At 38.2% G+C, this 18,921-nt stretch overlaps 1 protein-coding gene across 6 annotated transcripts in view; it reads right to left on the bottom strand.

Annotated features, from left to right (window-relative positions):
• The window catches only part of cep170aa (centrosomal protein 170Aa), a 43,047-nt gene extending 25,862 nt beyond the window's left edge, over nt 1-17,185 (bottom strand). For all 6 annotated transcript variants that reach the window (XM_038737027.1, XM_038737030.1, XM_038737028.1 and 3 more), the window contains exons 1-4: nt 17,045-17,185; nt 6,218-6,274; nt 5,483-5,619; nt 709-798 (exon numbers count right to left, since the gene is read on the bottom strand). In XM_038737027.1, the coding sequence (XP_038592955.1) occupies nt 709-798; nt 5,483-5,587 (195 nt within the window). In that variant the 5' untranslated portion in view covers nt 5,588-5,619; nt 6,218-6,274; nt 17,045-17,185. The remainder of the gene's footprint in view (nt 1-708; nt 799-5,482; nt 5,620-6,217; nt 6,275-17,044) is intronic.
• Between the last annotated feature and the right edge of the window lie 1,736 nt (nt 17,186-18,921).

Raw genomic sequence — 18,921 nt, 5'->3', positions numbered from 1 at the left:
GTGTAGGGAGTGCTAATCACTACACATGACTAATGGCATGTGGCAGCTGTAACAGGATTTTACTGAGCTACAATGTCAAACAGAGAAATGGGAAAAACACAGTTTGTGTTCCTTAAAGTTATAGATAATAACAACTAACACAGAATTACAACTAAAGTTACAGATAAATGTTTGGACTTATCATCAATTATGTGTACAGTGATGAAGTGTATAGTGTAAGTTTTGATATATTATCTATCCCTCAACCTGCATAATCTGGTGATGGAAGTCCCAAGGTTGTGTTACGATTTTTAGTGGCCCTGTTTATATTTGGATCACAGATTGTGCCCTTAAGTTGTGATTTGCATAATTAGGCTTGGATTTCAATTGACCTCAGCACTGATACAGATCTTCATTGAGAGGTTGATTAGCAGCAGAAAAATTGAAGGTCATATTGACTGCCAAAAAATAGGTTAACCTCTAACCCTAAGAACCTTATCTCCCTCTACCTTTACCTTGAATATAATTGTTTTTCCTGTATAGTCTCTATCCATCTCTTTCTAAACCCTGTTACTCCTCCTTCAGCTGGTTAAACTAATTTTCTTATCCCTCATCCATCCTGTGACCTCCTTCTCTCCTCTTTTCATTTCTGTCCTGTATTTGATCTCTCTTGTCCTTTTATCTTTGTCCTAACATTTCTCTGTTTAGCATATTTCTCTTTGTACTCACCCCATTCAGGCTTCCCAGGTCCTTGACCTTGTGTTCGTCAGTCCCAGCCTCGTAGTTGATCACTGCATGCTGCTTATCCACGCTGCGCGACTTCAAACAAAAACATACACAAATACGAACCCAGTTGTTACACTTGAGAAATTAATATGATTACTTAGATCTAGTTATTAAGATCAGGCAGATGGAAATATTAGTTTTACTCATCTGTGCTGCTCTTCTGCAGATTAACAACTGTTACTTACACAAACCATTAGAGGGCTGTGTGTGACCAGAGCAGACTGCTATGTTACAAATCTCTGTGGAGGTATGAGCATCCAATGTCAAGAATGTATTTCTGATAGTAAGCCTCAATGTTACTATGCATGATATCTATTATAATATCAACTTGAAGCTTTTCAGCAGGTATTCCAATGTCTTTGACACTGCACACAACATACCGACACCTTCACATTCACGTACAGCTGTACACACACACACACACACACACACACAATCAAACTCACACATACACACAAGGAGAGCACTGGAACAATGAAGGACTGGAGGTGAAAGTATGGATTTTCTGTGGTGTCTAGATTCAAGCCTAGCTGTTTTGAGGGTATATCGTTTCTAGCGCAAACACTGCAACCTTCCTCTGTGTGGTGAAAAAAAAGATGATGTGAGCCTCACATATCAAAATACTATGGAATTTGGCAAATATCCCTCTCATGTATCAATGTTACAGAATTTTAAGTATGCATTGACACTGACTGAATCTCCAAATGTCTGTAATAACGCCCTTCAGATAAGGGACATCAATAGTAACATCAAATAGTTTGCTTTTACATCAGCTTTAACAATTCCTATTTTAGTTTTAGTTATTCAAAAGTCTCCTGAGTCTGAGTTTGCAGCTGCTTGTCTGATATTAAAATGGCAGGTGTAAGGTAAGACATTTCTCAGTGATTCCGGTTTCAGCCTTCTCCTGTGCTGACTTAACGCTGTGATAAAGTCAGATAAATATGAATATGTATTAGCACAGTTTGATCTAACAAATCCAATAATTGTGCTGAGGTGTTGTGCAAGTGAATCACTTTGTTAGACTCACGAATCATGCATTTATAACAACATGGGAGTGAAAATTAACTAATACCATAACAACAAAAATGAAAGTAATTTGCACAATGAGTTCCATGAGTTTATTGTGCTGAAGTCGATGAATGCTGATTCTAGGAGCTGAATCTCAAATTCATGTTTAAACAAAAAGACAACTGGACGGCACACTCATGCTGAAACAAATATTTCAATAAAATGGCTGAAGTGTTGCTGAATTAAAGGCATGGAAATCGACTCCAGAGAGCCAGCCGTTGAACAGATTACCTTAGTGAGATTAGGCTAGCTCAAACAGGATAGAAACCAACTCACACCACAGGACAGAGCAGAGTCATGCTGTTACACACAGATATACTGCTGACCAACTGAATATGTGCAGAGGCAACTTAGAATACCGATGTGTAGTAGCACAACATAACTAAAAAGTGAGTGTCAGCGAAGTAAATACATCTTAAGTGAAAGCAAAGGGTTCAAAATGAACAGATACAGACCCGTTTTACCAAAATATGCTTACATGAGTTAACGTACATTAATCTTGTGCATATAAGTCTAAGAGAGTCTAAGAGTGAAAGAGAAAGGGACAAAATACTGCATATAACCAAAAGAGGAAGAGATAAAGACACAAGGCAAATTTGATTCATCAAGGAAACAAGAAAACTACAAACAAACACACTGGTAGATGAGTTCAGCCATGAGACAGAAAATATAATTACAAGAGACAGAAAGATCTCCAACAGCCTCACTGACTTTTTTTAATCCAATTTATTACCCAGAGGAAAAATATATTGTGATGATTCAGACTGACATCTTGGTGACCGTGTTCCTGTATTTAATACACTTCTTCCCCTTTTCAGTAAATAAATACAGTAAGAATCTCTTCTAATCATGAGGCCAGAGCTTGTAAATAGCACTGTCAAAACCCCTGACATGTGTGATGGATTCATTCTGCAAGATGACACCAAAACATTTACAAAACACTCACTCAGACCAATCGAGTGACAGTGTGATAATTCTCTGTCATACAATTATTAGAAGTTTGATATTCTATCTGTGAGCATGTGTTTGTGTTGTATTTGCTGCATGACACAGGCAGCACTTAAAGTTTAGCCATGTGATCAAGCCTTGGCTTTGTTAAAGCAGTCACATGGAGGACAACTGTAAGCAGCTATGTAAAGACACACACACAAAGCCAAAAAATGTCCTCAATTTGGGTCAATTCCCTTATCTTTCTGTCATTCCAAAGACATCACAAGTGTATGAATACAACAACACACACACATATGAAGGAGCACTAGACCCTCAGGTCATTGGAGACATATTAAAGAATGTGTTTGAAAAAAACAAACAGATCTTTTACAACTCAGTTTTACAAGCTTCAGTAAATTACCCTTATTACTTCTCTCCTGTCTCCAAGTTTCTTTATCAAAGAACAGGACTGTGAGAGGAGTTAGGCCAACTGGGAGACTCAGCAATCAGCAGACTGAAAGGGCAACATGGTCAACTTTAGACACAGTGTTGCTGTCTATATTCAGAAATAAAGTAGTATTTTTCCAAATGAGATTCATTCTTGAGTCATTAGCTAATAAAACAAACTCACAAGCTCAAGAAGAAGAGACCACAAAAAGAACAAAAGTGTTCAAAAAAAGTATATGACAACTGGGCAAATGCCATCTGTTGTGGAAGACCGTGTGACACAAAAGCTCCAGAAGTATTTTTTAAGTTTTATGTATGCAAGCACACGTCTTTGTGATACTAGTAGGGTGTCAAATTTGTATCATCCTCATTCAGACTATGTGAGCAACAGCATGCTTAGATTTAACATAGGAACATCAAGATATAAAATCCTATCAACTTTAAAATACCAAATAATACTATAGGAAAGGATAGGAATGATGTTTTGAATAAAATAAAATATAATAGGTTGTACCACACTGACTATTTGTAGGCCAATAAACTCACAGCTGAAAAACTCACAGTTTACCTTGAGGGTGTTTAACATTGGTGAGAAAAGCCATGGCTTGTGATGACAAATAAAGCAAGCTTCTCAAGTAAAAAATTCAGTTTTCAGTAAAGAAAGTAACCGTACTGTGCACTTGGATAAAAAAAATACTTCAGTCAGTCATACGCTTCAGCCTCCTCCACTCAGAAAACTCATGAATAGATTACATTTCTGCACATCTCTGAAGTTTGGATTTGATACTATAAGGATCCATACACCCAATAGGATTAAATGGTATCTAAAAGGCATGGAGCATGATTTATTTTAGCCATTAATAACTAACACTTTTACAAAGTGCTGCACAGAAAGCAGAAATCTAGATAATATGTAAACAGCAGCAAAGAGGACAATCTTAAAAGTGAAGCTATTTTCCACAGTAAAAATGAATAAATATCGGTTAGAGTCCTGGATGTGTGTACAGTCAGCCTCTCTGACAGACATTGGTACCATTAACTTGTATCAACATGTAATGTCTTAACAGAGACTGCTGCCATGGATGCATTGCACCCTCTTCCCACTACAACCCAGTCAGATAAGATCTAACTCTAGAGGTATCTGCCCCACTTTCTATAAATAGTGCAGTGACCAAAGGTACACATGAGCATGCACATGGTCTCCCTTGGTGTATGCACAGCTGCACAAACACCACCACAGTACACACACACACACACACACACACGCACCAACATGAAGACATATAATAGGGCTGAAACGATTAATCGATTAAATCGATAAAATCGATTAATAAAATGCTTCGACACAAATTCTTTGCATCGATGCTTCGTTTAATCCATGTAACTATACAGCACAGTGTTTCGCACGGACATTTATTACTGTCGCACATCGCGCTTACGCTGTGAACACGTCAGGATTATAATGTAGCTGTTTGCAAAGTGGAGGAAGAGAGAGAAAATGGCGAGGGACAAAGAAGAAAGTGTCCAAAGTATGTTATTATTTCATGCTAAAGAAAACAACAACTCTGTAATGTTACCGTCCGTCCACCGTAAAACGAAACTTATGTCGCCTTGGCAACAGCACAACAGCAGCTGAACAAAAAGGTGTTCTGCCAGCGGACAACAGACAAGGTAACATTAACAGCAACTTTAGCATTTAGCTGAAATCTTGAGTTGAAGGCTAGCCAAAGTAAGCCGCAGTCCTCAGCTGAAAATGTGAACAAGTGTGTTTGTTGTTCTCCTTTTTGGGCCGTGAGTCGTAACCTCACAGTCAGGAGTTAACTGCGTGTCGGGAGCTGCACCTTTTAACTCCCCTCCCTCTCTCTGTAGCTCAGACAATCCCTGCTACCTGCGTGTGCTAATCTATGCTTTCACCCATATTCTTTGTCTTTATAACTGTTAGCAAAAGTACTTCTTAAACGACGCATTGATGAATCGTTGAAATAATCTATCGAAGCATCGAATACTAAAATCATCGTTAGCTGCAGCCCTACATATAAACATGTTCTGCTACTGCAGCAGCATGAGCATTGAGAACTCATTTGTAGTCAGACTCAGTAATCAATTAGCTTATGAAACAGACTACTGTGAGGTCAGCAGGTTATTTATATGCCTCAGGCTGTTTGTGTTTATTGGTTATAATATTATCTTACAACATAGTAATCTACAAAGATCTGTTCTGGTTTATTGAAGCTGCTGTCAGTGAAGAACTTGGTGTGTAAAGTGCTCTCACCTGTAGCATGAGCTCGCAGTCATCCCGGCCAACAAAGATCATTTCCCGGGGTAGTCGGTGGCGAGTCCCCCCGCTGCTCACCAGGAACCAGGAGGTCACACTCATTGCTGCAACCTGCTGCTGCCTCTGGTACACACCTATTGGGATAAAAACAAATAAGCAGCAGTTCAGATAATCTGTATCTCTGAACTACTGCTACAGTGCCACAGCGGTAAAACTGCTCACAAAGGATAAAATATTTCAAAGGTACTGCTACAATGACACATTTGTTGATATAAACATCAGTATAAGAGCCTTTCTTCAAATATAACACCTGCTGGAACTGTTCTGAGAATGATCTTCTTAGTATATCATCTAAACAAACTCACATCTACAGGATATTATTAAAATAGTATATAAAACACAGCAGGAATACTTTTGTTGAACCAATAACGTCCGATTTTCACACACAGTGCTCTTTAAAAACAGACTATGACCAGGAGGGATTAAAATAATATAAAGGCAATTCTTATGAAACAATAAAAATAACTAGCCAAATAATTATATATTTGGATGTTAAAGGAGACTAAGACATTACATCCTTGTTACCTTATCAGAGTGCAACTTGCAATATGTATAAGTCGATTAAACAATGGTATTTTTGAAAGAGAGATTTTATTTTTATTCGAACAGATAGTCATATTAAGTAAGCTGTTTTAAATATTGGAAAATAAAGTGGTGAGTTATATTACACACCTCTGGTCCAGGTAGCTCACTGCTGATAGACTGCCGACACAACACAGCTAGGCCATCCTGAGAAAGGAGAAAGCTTCTTTTTTTTATTTATACTCACAGAAGCAGGCAAACACATATAATTTGTTCCTTTTCAACATGATGTCAAAAGCTGAGATGTATGAAAGAACATATGAATTAATTAAACTAGACAAAGTGTAAACATTGATAGAGATCTACTGAATCTTGTATTCATATTGTTTTGCTGGTAGGGGGAACAAGACTGAGTGGGCGGTCTTGCAATGCGATGCCTCACTGTCTACGCCTGCAAATGAACACTAATCCAGCCAGTAACATACATCCTCTTTTTCTCTCTGCCCTGCCCTGATCCTGCCCTGATCATTGCCAGATGTTAGAGGAGGAAGTGATGTAGGAATGTTGGCTGGCCTCCCCAGCAGGACATTTATTTTCCCTGCCTACCTCCTCCCCTCGCTCTCCTTCAGATGAGCTGGAAAGGAGGTCAAAGCCAGCCACTCTGCCAAGGCCTGAAGAACAACTTTAAGCAGGACTTACTGGCTAGCATGATATCTGTATGGCCGTTTTCTAACTGACTGGCTACATAGCATGTTAGAAGTTTGGTGACTGATGCTGGCTGACTGCTAAATTGTACTGCCAGCTGCTCAGTTTATTTTTTAGCAGCAAGTTTATACTGAGGTTTAGTCAATTTTAATACTTTCACAATTTATTTTTTCAAAATTAAACAGGTTTCAAAGGGAAGCTATTCATGGTAATTTGATGAAATAACAGGAGCTCTGTCGTGTGTAGAAAGTGCCAAGAAAAGCCCATCAGAGAAGGAATTAAAGATTATTGAGCTAAGCTCTTGCTCACTTGACCTCATAAGTACTTGGTATACCAACTCAATAATCCCCTGGGTAAAATTTTAATCAACTGCACACCTCTGACAGTTCCTTTGCTCGATGCTGTTGGGAACGTAACTGTACCAACGCAACAGCTGTGTCTGATGCAAAGGGATCAGCTTTTTCATCACAGTAACAGCTCAGGATATCCAACAATTTTATATATGCAAAACATTTAGTATGGGAATTTTAGAGAGTTGTAAAGTACTGTGATATAAGTAATGTACTGCAACATGCAACAAGTGTTTTGTAACATATTTCTATGTCAGTTTTGCTTTTATGGTGTTGTTAGTGAAGAGCGACAGGAAAAACATAGACTAAGAGAGAAGTGGGGATCTGCGTCATTGACAAGAATGGTTATGTCCAAAATTGAGTAAACTTGTAAACTTGCAAATACTGTGCATCCTCAGAACAAAATCATCCATAGAGCGAGTACAAACATAAGACTTTATTATGTTGAAACCCCGTTAACAATAACCATAACATTAAATTCACCCTAACCTTTACTTAATAAAATCTTCTGCATCATTCATCAAACTAATTCTTGTAATAATAAAACCCTAACCCTTATATATTATATTATAATAAGAATTAGTTTGGGGAAACAAGGACTACAGATAGGAGAACAATGCAAGATTTGATTTCCTTAAATCCAATCAAACAACCCAGTATCTCATGCTTTTATGACATGCATCCTCTGCTTAGTTAATGTGCTACACTGCAGTCATTTGACCACTTTATGTGTTAGATATGGAACAGATATTGTGTTTGGATGCCACGCTGGAACAACACACTATGCATACATTATTAGAGAAAGCCTACAAAGAACAACAACGGCATTGCAATTACACTATAATTATGCGTGGTTTCCCCTCCCCACTTTAACCAAAGCATCTGAAGGCTTGCCGTCTAACCACTGCAGAATGCAAGATTAACGAGAATGTGGTTGAGGAGCCTGAATACGATGCATACTAGCCTGTGTGGTGCCATTATAAAACCTTCTTGCTATCACACATGAAATACATGGCACAGCTGGAGGAATGCAGTGGTGGGTCTGACGAAGGAGGCACAGCTGTCTGAGTAACGTGCGCTCCTTACAGTTCTAATGTTAAATGGTTAGTTCACCTCAATTACAAAAAACATATTTTCTCACTTAACTCTAGTGGTGTCCGGCCATGCAGACAGATTTTCAGATACAGTATCTCTTGGATTTCTGCCTCCACCTCAATACAATGCAGGTAAATTTCAAAAAGTATCAAAAATAAAGAGGCCTTGTTACTCTGAATAATCCATAAGAAACACTGAGCTCAAATAACAAGAACTAAAACAATTAATTGATTAATCAATAGAAAACTTGGGTAATTTTGTGTTATTTTGTCATTTTTCAATACAGAAATGCTAAATATTCTCTGGTACTAGCCTCTAAAATGTAAGTGTTTGCTGCTTTTCTTTGCTGCATATAATAGAACAATGAATTTATTTGGGTTTTGTACAGTTGGTCAGAAATAAACTAAATGCTACCTCTTACAACTTACAATCACAGACAAACAAACGCAAAATGTTTAATCTGGAACACAAAGCAGGAAGAGATGCAAAAATTTGATTCTAAATATTGGTAATACACAATTAAAATTTTTATAGACTGAAAAAAACTATTAAATCAACTATTAAATCATCAATTATTTTCATAATCACTCAATCATTTTTAAGAAAATAAGTAGAAATTCTCTGATTTCAGCTTCTAAATTGTGAATATTTTTATTTTTAAATTGTCTGGTTTCTTTGCTCCTGTACGACAGTAAACTGAATATATTTGGGTTTTGGACAAAGCAAGAAAGTTGAGTGACATCATCTTGGGCTTTCGGAAACACTGATTGTCATTTTTCACCATTTCCTTACAATTTATGGACCAAACAACTAATCGATTAATGAAAATAATCAACAGATTAATCGATAATGAAATTAATTCATTTTTAGTTGCAGCCTTACGCGGGGTTCTGTCATCTATCTCTATTCCACTATTTCAACAACTCAAATTCTTGTTGGGGCTAATAAAGAGGAATAGTGACCTCATGGTTTTGGCAGGCGTATACTATTTCCCACATACTCTCTCACTCTTACTCTCTCTCTCACATACACATATGCACACACAGAATTAAGGAGTGAAAGGGCAGGATTATTCCAAGATGACTGTGAATTCTTTGTATGGAGGAGAAGGGACAGGAAGCATGCACAGCTCTTCCTGTGGTGGACAGAGCTCACTCATCTTTGAGTCCACAGTAAATGTGCATCTGATGTTGATTTTGATGACTGTGAATGAAAAACCATGTGTCATCTATTGATGCAAATTGCTATTATTATTCATTATATAATAAGATGTTCAGACCTTTAAAATAAGCGGGGTGATTGTAAAGCAGTGCTGGATAATCAGATTTATTGGCTGTGACTAATCGCTCTTACAGCTATGTTTCCGTTCACCAGTAAAAAGTTTTAATAACAATCTTCTGGGTTTTTTTAACAATTCAAATCTCTTCCCTCCACTCCAAATTAGCCAATCACAGACACTGGCTGAAAAGGGACAGGAAGTAATGTCAATGAGCGCCAGTTTATTTTATGTCATCACCTAATATGTTCTTTGATGCAGCCAACACACGGCTGCTGCTCTCCACGTAGCATCTGGCTCCATCGTGTATCCCAGGATGATGCAATAGCTGGGTAACCATCAGCACTACTCATCTGCTTTTTCTTTCTAATGTCCCTCAGAGCGTCACATCACCACCACGACCCTGATAGCTGACTCAGATCACATCACACACCCTGACAGCAGCTGTGCGCAGCCTCCACACGGAGATTTACACAAACACACATGTGCTAAAGCAAACCAAAGTTGAGAAGATAATAGGAGAGAAACAACCAGGGAAAAAAAGAGACAGACGGGCTCAGAGAGACTCATACACTCGTCACACAGATTTCCACATGGTCTTATGATGAGAGCCAAACTTAGCCCAAGTAAAGTAAGGGTGTGGTTGTCTGCCTACAATGTAAAAATGTAGCTTAATGTCAGTGCAGCTACATTAAAACATCCCAGCAGCTACAGAGGATGCTAGCTCTACAAAACTCATCAAGTAAAAACCATGTTTGGCTCGGTGACACGCTATCTGCATTGCTTCTAAGGGAAGTACTAATGGCAAGATATTTTCCTATGTCATATTTTGCTGCTCACTGATAAATAGTGATTCAATTGAAAAGCTTTTAGGCTTTTGTTGCTCTGAACTTCCTTGTCTGGTTGGTCTTTCCCAGGAGAAATCCTGTGGCAGACAGGAGGAGATGCATTTAATTTTATGACAGCAGCAAAAGCTGATTTATAAATAGAACTCTGTAGTTACAGAAGCTTGAGCAGTGAGATACCCTTTGGCTGATCTGACAAAGAAAGGAGCAGTAATTATATTCACTTAAAGGCAGTGTTTCCTATACATTGATTTATTTGTGGCGGCCCGCCCCAATGTCAACGCTGACCACCACATACTGATTTCCAATTTCAATTTCATTTACTATTTTAAAAAATGTGTAAAATCGTATTTCACTGCAGCGCATAGATTCGCTCAGCCCCTCCCCTCACTCGCTCTGTCTCTCTCACAAACACATTGACAACGGACCTGCCTGTGAATCAAAACATGATCATGCGCTGGAGGAAGGATTGTTGCCGGCTTTTCCCCACAGAGAAGATTCCTGAATCAACCAGTATTTGAATGGTTAGGATCATGAACAACGCTGCACAAATTTGTCTAAAACTATTGCATTCAATTTAACTCTGATAATGTTGTTCTTATTATTAATGATGTTCTTATTATAATATGTTCTTAGTACAATACTGTCAATCTCGGAGAACGACCTTCAAATAAGTTATTAGTAAGCATGTAAGGAGCCTAGCTAATAAGGATGGCTATGTTAACATTAGAGTACAGCTGGGTTGTCGAGGTTAGCATGCTGTACATAGCTGCTAGTCAATATACAGCCATTGATATTATACTGCAATAAGGATATTGAGTCATTCTATTGTGCACCCCTAGTTCTGGTACAATAAAATATCAATATTGTAGCTTTGCAACATAGGCAAAATAACAGCAAGGAGGGAATGTGGTGCTAGACAGCACTTTGGAGGTGTATGTAACGGATAAAAGAAAAGTACATTGAAGGACAAGACAAACAGAAAAGCAGCAGCCTGTTCCCTTGAAAATGCTGATGTAAGGTCAGTAAGTCAATACGTAATAGGCAATAGACTGAATTGGTCTTGCAACCCTAGAGATGTTTCGGGAGCAGGGAAGCCTCCAGACCCTGAGGGGTGTAAAGAACAAACGGGGCAGCAGATTTGAGACGAGAGAGCAAAGCAACCTCTGGACAGACAGACAGACAAACGGACAGACAAAAGGCTTTTGTAGTCCCCAATGGCTGAGGAGGCCAAGGAGGTATACACTCTATTGTTCCTCATTAAACTTCAGACAAAAAGAGAGACTGTTTTTGTTACAATGCAGATAATGATATACACTTACAACAAGCTGAATCAAAATTTTGTAAATTACACAAGCTACAATTTGTTGCTCCTTGGGTGGTGAAATTGTATTTTTATTGCATTTAAAAATCATAATTCATCACCTGTGAGCATTTCACAGATTATATCGTGTTTCACTAACATACTCAGAGTCCGACACACTACTATAATGCCATTTGTCACACTTGCATGTAACTTACTGTATGAGTAATATGTGTGAGGAATGAGTATTTCTGTGTCAAAGCTAAAACACTGAACTCCAGCACTTTGCATGACAAGTAAATATACAGTAGCAAGTACAAAAGTTGTGTTTGATAGCAGTTAAATAATACAGCAATTGAAATGTTCTCTAAAATTAATAGTGCACAGAGAAGCATGCTATGGCTGCTCCAGGGAAATCAGTTTCTACATGTTTGATTCCATTTGACAATTAAATCAAGTTGCCCTATTCTACCTCTCCTTATAGCCGGCAAAAGGCAAAACATTCACTAGCCATTTTCTGTATGGGGGACCTCTTCTGACTTAGTCTTAGAAAGAAACTTGTCTCAACATTTTCCTTGTCAAGTTGCCTTTTTTTCAACATAAAAACTCCAAATGGAGGCTGAAATCCCTGATAAGTTATCGTAAGGGCTCATTAGGCGACCTGAGGCTGAATGTAGTTTTTACAGTGTATATCACAGCCAAAGATGCTCCTCCAGCTTCCAAACACTGCTTGAATTAGGTGGAGCCAAATGAGGATGGAAGAACATTTTGATACACATAAAACACAAACTAACATACATGCATACAAAGTGATCAACTGCATCATTTGCCATTTTTTCTCCTGTTCAATGACGATGAGAAAGAGAGACAGCTCAACATTTGGCAAAAGCGGGTCATGCTTTCCCCACTGTGCTTTTTGTAAATCTGGATCGTGCAATTGAATAAATATCAAATGTACCAAATTCTGAATAAAAAATGTATCAAAGAAAAAGTAATCTATGCTATCGAACGATGCATTTTGAATATACACCAACATTAATTTCTTACGACATCATCGGATCAACGCATGTAGGGAGATAATAAATCATTATGGTGTCAGCATAGCCCTTCAGATCTGCAGAAAGATGCAGAGTGGGCATGTGTATGTATGGGTTTAAATGTGTGTTAATGTGGCATGTACATGCAGCATGTGGATGAAAAAAATTGTCCCATGCAGCAGAAAAGACCATATGGTGCAGAAAAGCGGCCACGCACATCACATGAGCAGTTGGTGATAGGAACAAACAAGCAAACACCTCTATTTAGCCAGCATCCGTCCAGCCGGCTTCATTGTTATTAACTCTACACAACCCAGCACACCCCAGCACACCCCAGGCCTTAAGACATAAACCCACCACATGCTCCGCGACCCCTGAGCTCCACATGACCTACAGCCCTACATATGGAAATTTACTCTTCACGGGTATTGAGAACTGAACAGCGTTTTAGTAAAAAACATAGATTGCCTTTAAGCACTATCTGAGAAAGAGAGAAAGAAGGAAACCAGCACTCTGAACAAGCGCTCATGCTGATAAAGATATGATAAAAAATAGATTAAATAGATTAAAAAGAGAATTAATGAAGCACATGCCCTGCAGCATAGTCTTTTTCAGTGCATGTGAATCATTCTCTGAAGCATGTGTGCAGTACGTTCCTCAGAAAATGCACTTATTTCTGGAGGCCACTTTCTCAATGGGGAATGGAAGCAGAAGAATATCTATAATAAACGTATGTGCAAACTTTAGTTAACTATTAGAGCAATAAATATTGTATTAGACCAGAGCTGAAACAATTAGTGTATTAATGCATTAGTCGACAACTATTTTCATAATCAATTCATCGTTTAAGTCATTTTTAAGCAAAAACACAAAACATGCTCTGTTTCTAGCTTGTGTTGAACAATAAGGTTATATCTATCCAGTGAGTTATAATTAAGAAAACACTTTATACAAACACAGTTCACTTTTAGAAACATTAAGTTATAAGTTCTCTTATAAAACTCTTCTCTTCACTTATACTTGATATGATATTATCTGAATTTATGTGGGTGGGGCGTCGATACAGCACAGTATTGTAATATCTTGTGTGGCAATATTATATTGACACACAAACGCCAAGCATCTATCTTTTATTATATAAATCATTAATATTGCAATCAGGGACAAAATTACTTTTTGGTACTAGAATAATAAAATCTGTTGCTTTTTCAGTCTACTAGATGGGTATTTCTCTGGTGAGGTCAGCACAGGTCACAGTCAGAGGGATTGGTGGGAAGTTGGGCATGAACAGAGAGAATATTGTATCTTATTAGATAAAACAGATGTTAACAAAGTTGTCCTTTGGGGACATAATTTGCAGTCAAAAAAGGGGGAATAAATCGTAATATGTTATCACAAGACTCAGCATATCATACATTTTTGTCAGTCTAATGGAGGGGAAACTCTATTCCTGCAAATAAAAAGGTATTTGAACTAGTTTAATACATTTACCATCTGCAATATTCTTGAATAAGATATGTCATGAATAAATCACTCTACTATGTACCTACAGAAGCCAAAGCACACACTGTGTCAAGTATAGGTTTGCTCTGGGGAGTGCTCGTATGGCCCTGCGTTACCCCTGCTGAGCAGATAATGACTGACCTGTGGCTCTTTAACAGGAACATTAGTATTTGGCCAACTCTGCCACGTTGATTATGGGCACCAACATTTATGCTGCCCACAGCAATTGCCTCAGTAGTGGACAAAAATAGTGAACTCTCTCACACTGAAATCCACACTGGCACTTAGGAGGGGGAAAAAACGATCAGTGTTAGCATAACAGGACAATCAGAGAGAGCCTGGCAGAGGGCGAGATGGGAATGGAAACGACCCAAATACAAGATCAATATCTACAGTGGAGAGAAACACTGAATACCGGAAACTCAGAGGGGAGTACGTTACACCCCAAAACAGATGTGAAGGTCACTGTTTAATTTTTCATTTTGAGAAGGTGAAAGCCAAATAAAACCAGACACGCCCTTGATGTTCCATAACAAGGGAGAGGCTGGTGATTATGTATATAAATTGCTTCAAGCTTTCTTTCTTGTTTTCTGCTCTGTTCTGCTGTCTCTCCCAATTTCTTACCAAAAACTTTTCTATTCACTGTTTCTGTCTGACTCCGCACACAAGCTGGAGATTCACCAGGCAAAGCTATCTGACTCTCAGAACCCCTTCAATGGTTCTATGCCGGCAGATTACACAAGTGCGATTCACAGGTATTTTTAGCCACAGACACCCTGGTACAAAAACACTTTTAAAAACATCTTAGACAGAATGGAAAAGATAAGAATATAAGGGTTTCAGGCTAGGTTGTTTTCAATCACAAATAATGCTCCCTGACCACTGAAGTAAAATGAACTCACTTCCTAAACTTCCTACTATACACAATGGCCGTGGGCAGGCCGGACAACAAAGTCCTACTAGAACAGAAAATAGACTCATATTATTGAAGGAAACCATTGGTATACATGGTGTAAACGTTGCTCATTGGCCACCAGGTCATCACAAGAGTTGTGATACTGAACCAGAGACAAATTCAAAGTAAATCAGGATGGATGAGATTGCAGAGGATGAAAAGGCATGACTTCACTTTATTTTGTCTGTTCAATGTTAATAGTCAAATTGACCACTTAGCACTGAAAAATGTTGCTGAGGTTTCCACTTTTTCTTTAGAAGAAAACAGGACTACACAAGAAAACTTCTACAAATAAAAAAGACGGCACTGTTTCTATTTATTCACAAGGTTGCCTGTGTTATCATCTACACTGTAAATGTGTAAAGGGACGGCAGTCTAGCGAGGACATTGCTGCTGCTGCTCCCTCTCCGAAAAGTGCAGCAACCGTCCTGTGACACTGACACAGTTTTTAAAAATGCAACCGCCTGTAGAGCCAACCGGCCTGCAGTGCCGGCAGCCACGTTTGCGGAGAGGACAGGAAGGAGGTGGAAAAAAAGGCAGAGTGTATGAGAGAAAGGAAAGGACTGGATGGTATTATCTGCACACACATTCTATGGCTCAAGCCCAAAACATTTGAATTATTACAGATGAAGGAGGAGGAGGAGACTAACAACACTCGCTGATGTGCAGCCTATAGCTCTCCAGCTTTCTAAGAACACACCAGTCCAGCATGTGAACAACCAACTTTGTTATAAATTCCAACCTGGAATGCAAGCAATCTTCACTGGTACCATTAAGCCATTAGATGCAATTAAGGGAAATGATTAACATTAATAAAAACAATTAGGCTGCTGCTGCTGAATAGAAGTCTCTCTTTCAAATATTTTGAACAGTTGTGTAACTATTTGCCACACATCTGCATCTAGCAACTGGACTAAATTCATAATGCATTCAAATCAGTCTGTTACCTGATAATTAGACAATAACTACACAATATGATTTGTTTGTCAGAGGCATGCAAATAAGGCATCTTATAGATCTGTGTTAGTGCATGGTGAGAAATATCAGCATTAAAGACATAGCACATCCTTAGCCATTCCCCAGAGTTTTACATCTTATGTGATGATGACAGCAAATATCAAACTCAACACAAAGAGAGCGGATGCATGTAGGCCAGCTACATCTGCCCCACGAAAACAAAGCCTCCACACAGAAGAAGAGGAGGGGGTCCGACATCGGGAAACACTCTGCAGCGACATTACATAGTGAAATACCTACTCTATATCATCTACCCTTCAGACAATAAAGATAGACTCAAATAGGACCCCGAGGGTAACACGTTTCCAATGAGATGAACACAAAGCGCCCATTGTGACCGACCTTCATTGATGTGCATCCTGTCTCGATAGCCTCCGTGCGGTCACAGAAGGATGCAACTAATAGAAAAAACGGACCAAAAACATATAATAGTAGCACACAGGGCAAATGTGGCCGGTGTTTTCACAGAGGCAGCAAAGTGACGAGTGTGTGTCGCTTTACAAAGGCGGCTCAGCTCAGAGCAGGCTGGTCATGCTGCTGCTGCCGACAACAGTAGCCATCCAGTTAGCCAACAGGGAGTCAGACCAGTTTGCTTAGCCGTTACACGCATAACAGCGTATTTACTGAGCCTGTTTGCTAAATTTTATACATGAATTTCAATCCAGGTTTTATTGCTTGAAAAGCGAGAAGCTCCTAAATCCGCCGTTGTACCAACATTGAAAAAAACACATTTCACATCAGTAGATGACAGCAGAGAAGCAGAAAGGCGACTCTTTACATTTTTTTCTGCCGCAAACTTCACGTGAGTCCGGTCAACCGCCTAGCTAAAAGTGTTAGGGTGCGCCGTTTAATCTGTTAGCTAAATAAAAGTGAAATCTACTGCTCACTTACCCTTTTCCTTTCTGGTGTGTGTGTGTGTGTGTGTGTAGAGCCCAGCCCTGCCGTTGCTGCAGTTCAGTCTGGCTGTGCGCGTCGGCCTTCTCTCCCTCCGTTGCTCAGCAATAACGTCGCTCCCAGCAAACTAGCGGCGGGCGGACAGACGCACTCAGAGAAGCGTCAACGCGGTGAACGGATATAGTTCACGACTTCCTGTCACAACTTTCAGAATAAAAGCAGCGCGAACATGATGGCGAGAGATGTCAATATTGATATTAGCAGCAAATGCACCAACAAACACATTAGAAAATGCTTTCTAAATTTAAAGAAAATAACACCCTGTAGCATTAGAATTCTCTACATTCTGATTAATGAGATTGGCTTGTTCCTATTAGATTTTGTATTACAAACAAAGTTGGAGAATTACACTTGAAATCTTTGCAAAAAAATATATCCAACAATCATGTTTATCTCGAAATTCATGCTTGTTGATAACAATTGCACCTTTTGTAAAACAGAACAAGAAATTTTAACTCATATTTTCTGTTTGTTCATTCTGTATCACATTCTGAGAGTTACATACGATCTAAAACACGTGCAATCACTGTTGAAGGGGAAAATGTCATTACCTACTTCGAATATAAAGATAAGAACTTATGTTTTATTGTTAATCTCTTTATTTTATTATGGAAGTTTCATATTCACAAAGCTAAATTATCTAAGTCAACCCCATGTTTTAAGGGAATCTTAATCGAAACTGATATGTACTTTAAGTCTCTTAAACTTGTAACAAATAAGAAAAGCATTTCAATAAGTAATATACTCTATTTACCTAAGTAATACCATCTATCACCCCCTATTATAAGGAAGTTTGCCAATTATTTATTAATTAATTTTTCTTTTTCCTTTTCTTTTTTATTGTATTATTTTATTTCTATGTGTTGTGTTCATGAACTGGAATGAACACAACACATAGATCTGTCATCAATTAATCATGTGATGACAGATTTAAAGAGAATGTAGTTCAACTTTCTTAAATATGTGGGGAGAGAAAAGCACCTGGAAAAAATAGTGATACAAAAGTCAGAATAAAACAACATGAACTTTCATGTATCAGGTGGGGCTTTTATGTTTTTATTTATTAAACTTAATTATTACTTATTTATGATGTATTTTAGTTTCTTTCTTGTATAGGCTCATAGGAGACAGTTGATAATAATCAACTTAAGTATATAACACATAAATATGCAGGGCTTAGCTGAGAGCAATAGTCAGTGATAATGAAGATGAAAATCACAAGATATTACATTATTAACACACTTTACTTCAAAATTTCATCATAATAAAGATGTAGATCTTAATTCTTATAGACACATTAGAAGCTTTGTTATGTGGACCATGAATGTTTGTGTGCCATGAGTAATTGTCAAACAAACATTTATGTTTCCATGAAAATCTGTCAAACTAAGGAACATGATTTGAAATAAATACATTTATTTTTTAACCTAAAAACACATAATGCAAAAAACTATTGTTACCCTGTAAGACTGTCTGGCTTTTTACCCAAAATGTTTTGTCACAATAAAATATGAATGAGTATACAGAAAATGTATGTATTAATGTGGTTGTCAGCTAACATGATCATGCTGATTGGACTACAATAAAGAAGCTGGAGTTGCAATGGAACTTCTTAATTCATGATGAATTGCACAGGATTAATAACCTACAGAAATATACATCTTAAGGCAGGGGAGGTGCAAAGAAAACGTAGATTACAGATGGCAAAGCTGACATCACTTTGCACAGACTGGATCGGAGGATTAGACATGCGTCTCCTTTTTAACGGTCCATAGTCTCGTCTCATTTTCAAAACTCTGTTTTAATTTTGAAGG

Source organism: Micropterus salmoides, unplaced genomic scaffold (genome assembly GCF_014851395.1).
Source record: "Micropterus salmoides isolate LMB-PRFRI ecotype aquatic unplaced genomic scaffold, ASM1485139v1 Ms_hic_scaffold_22, whole genome shotgun sequence".
NCBI lineage: Eukaryota > Metazoa > Chordata > Actinopteri > Centrarchiformes > Centrarchidae > Micropterus > Micropterus salmoides.
Note: the sequence above shows the minus strand (reverse complement) of the source record. Positions and strands in the feature narration are given on the sequence as shown.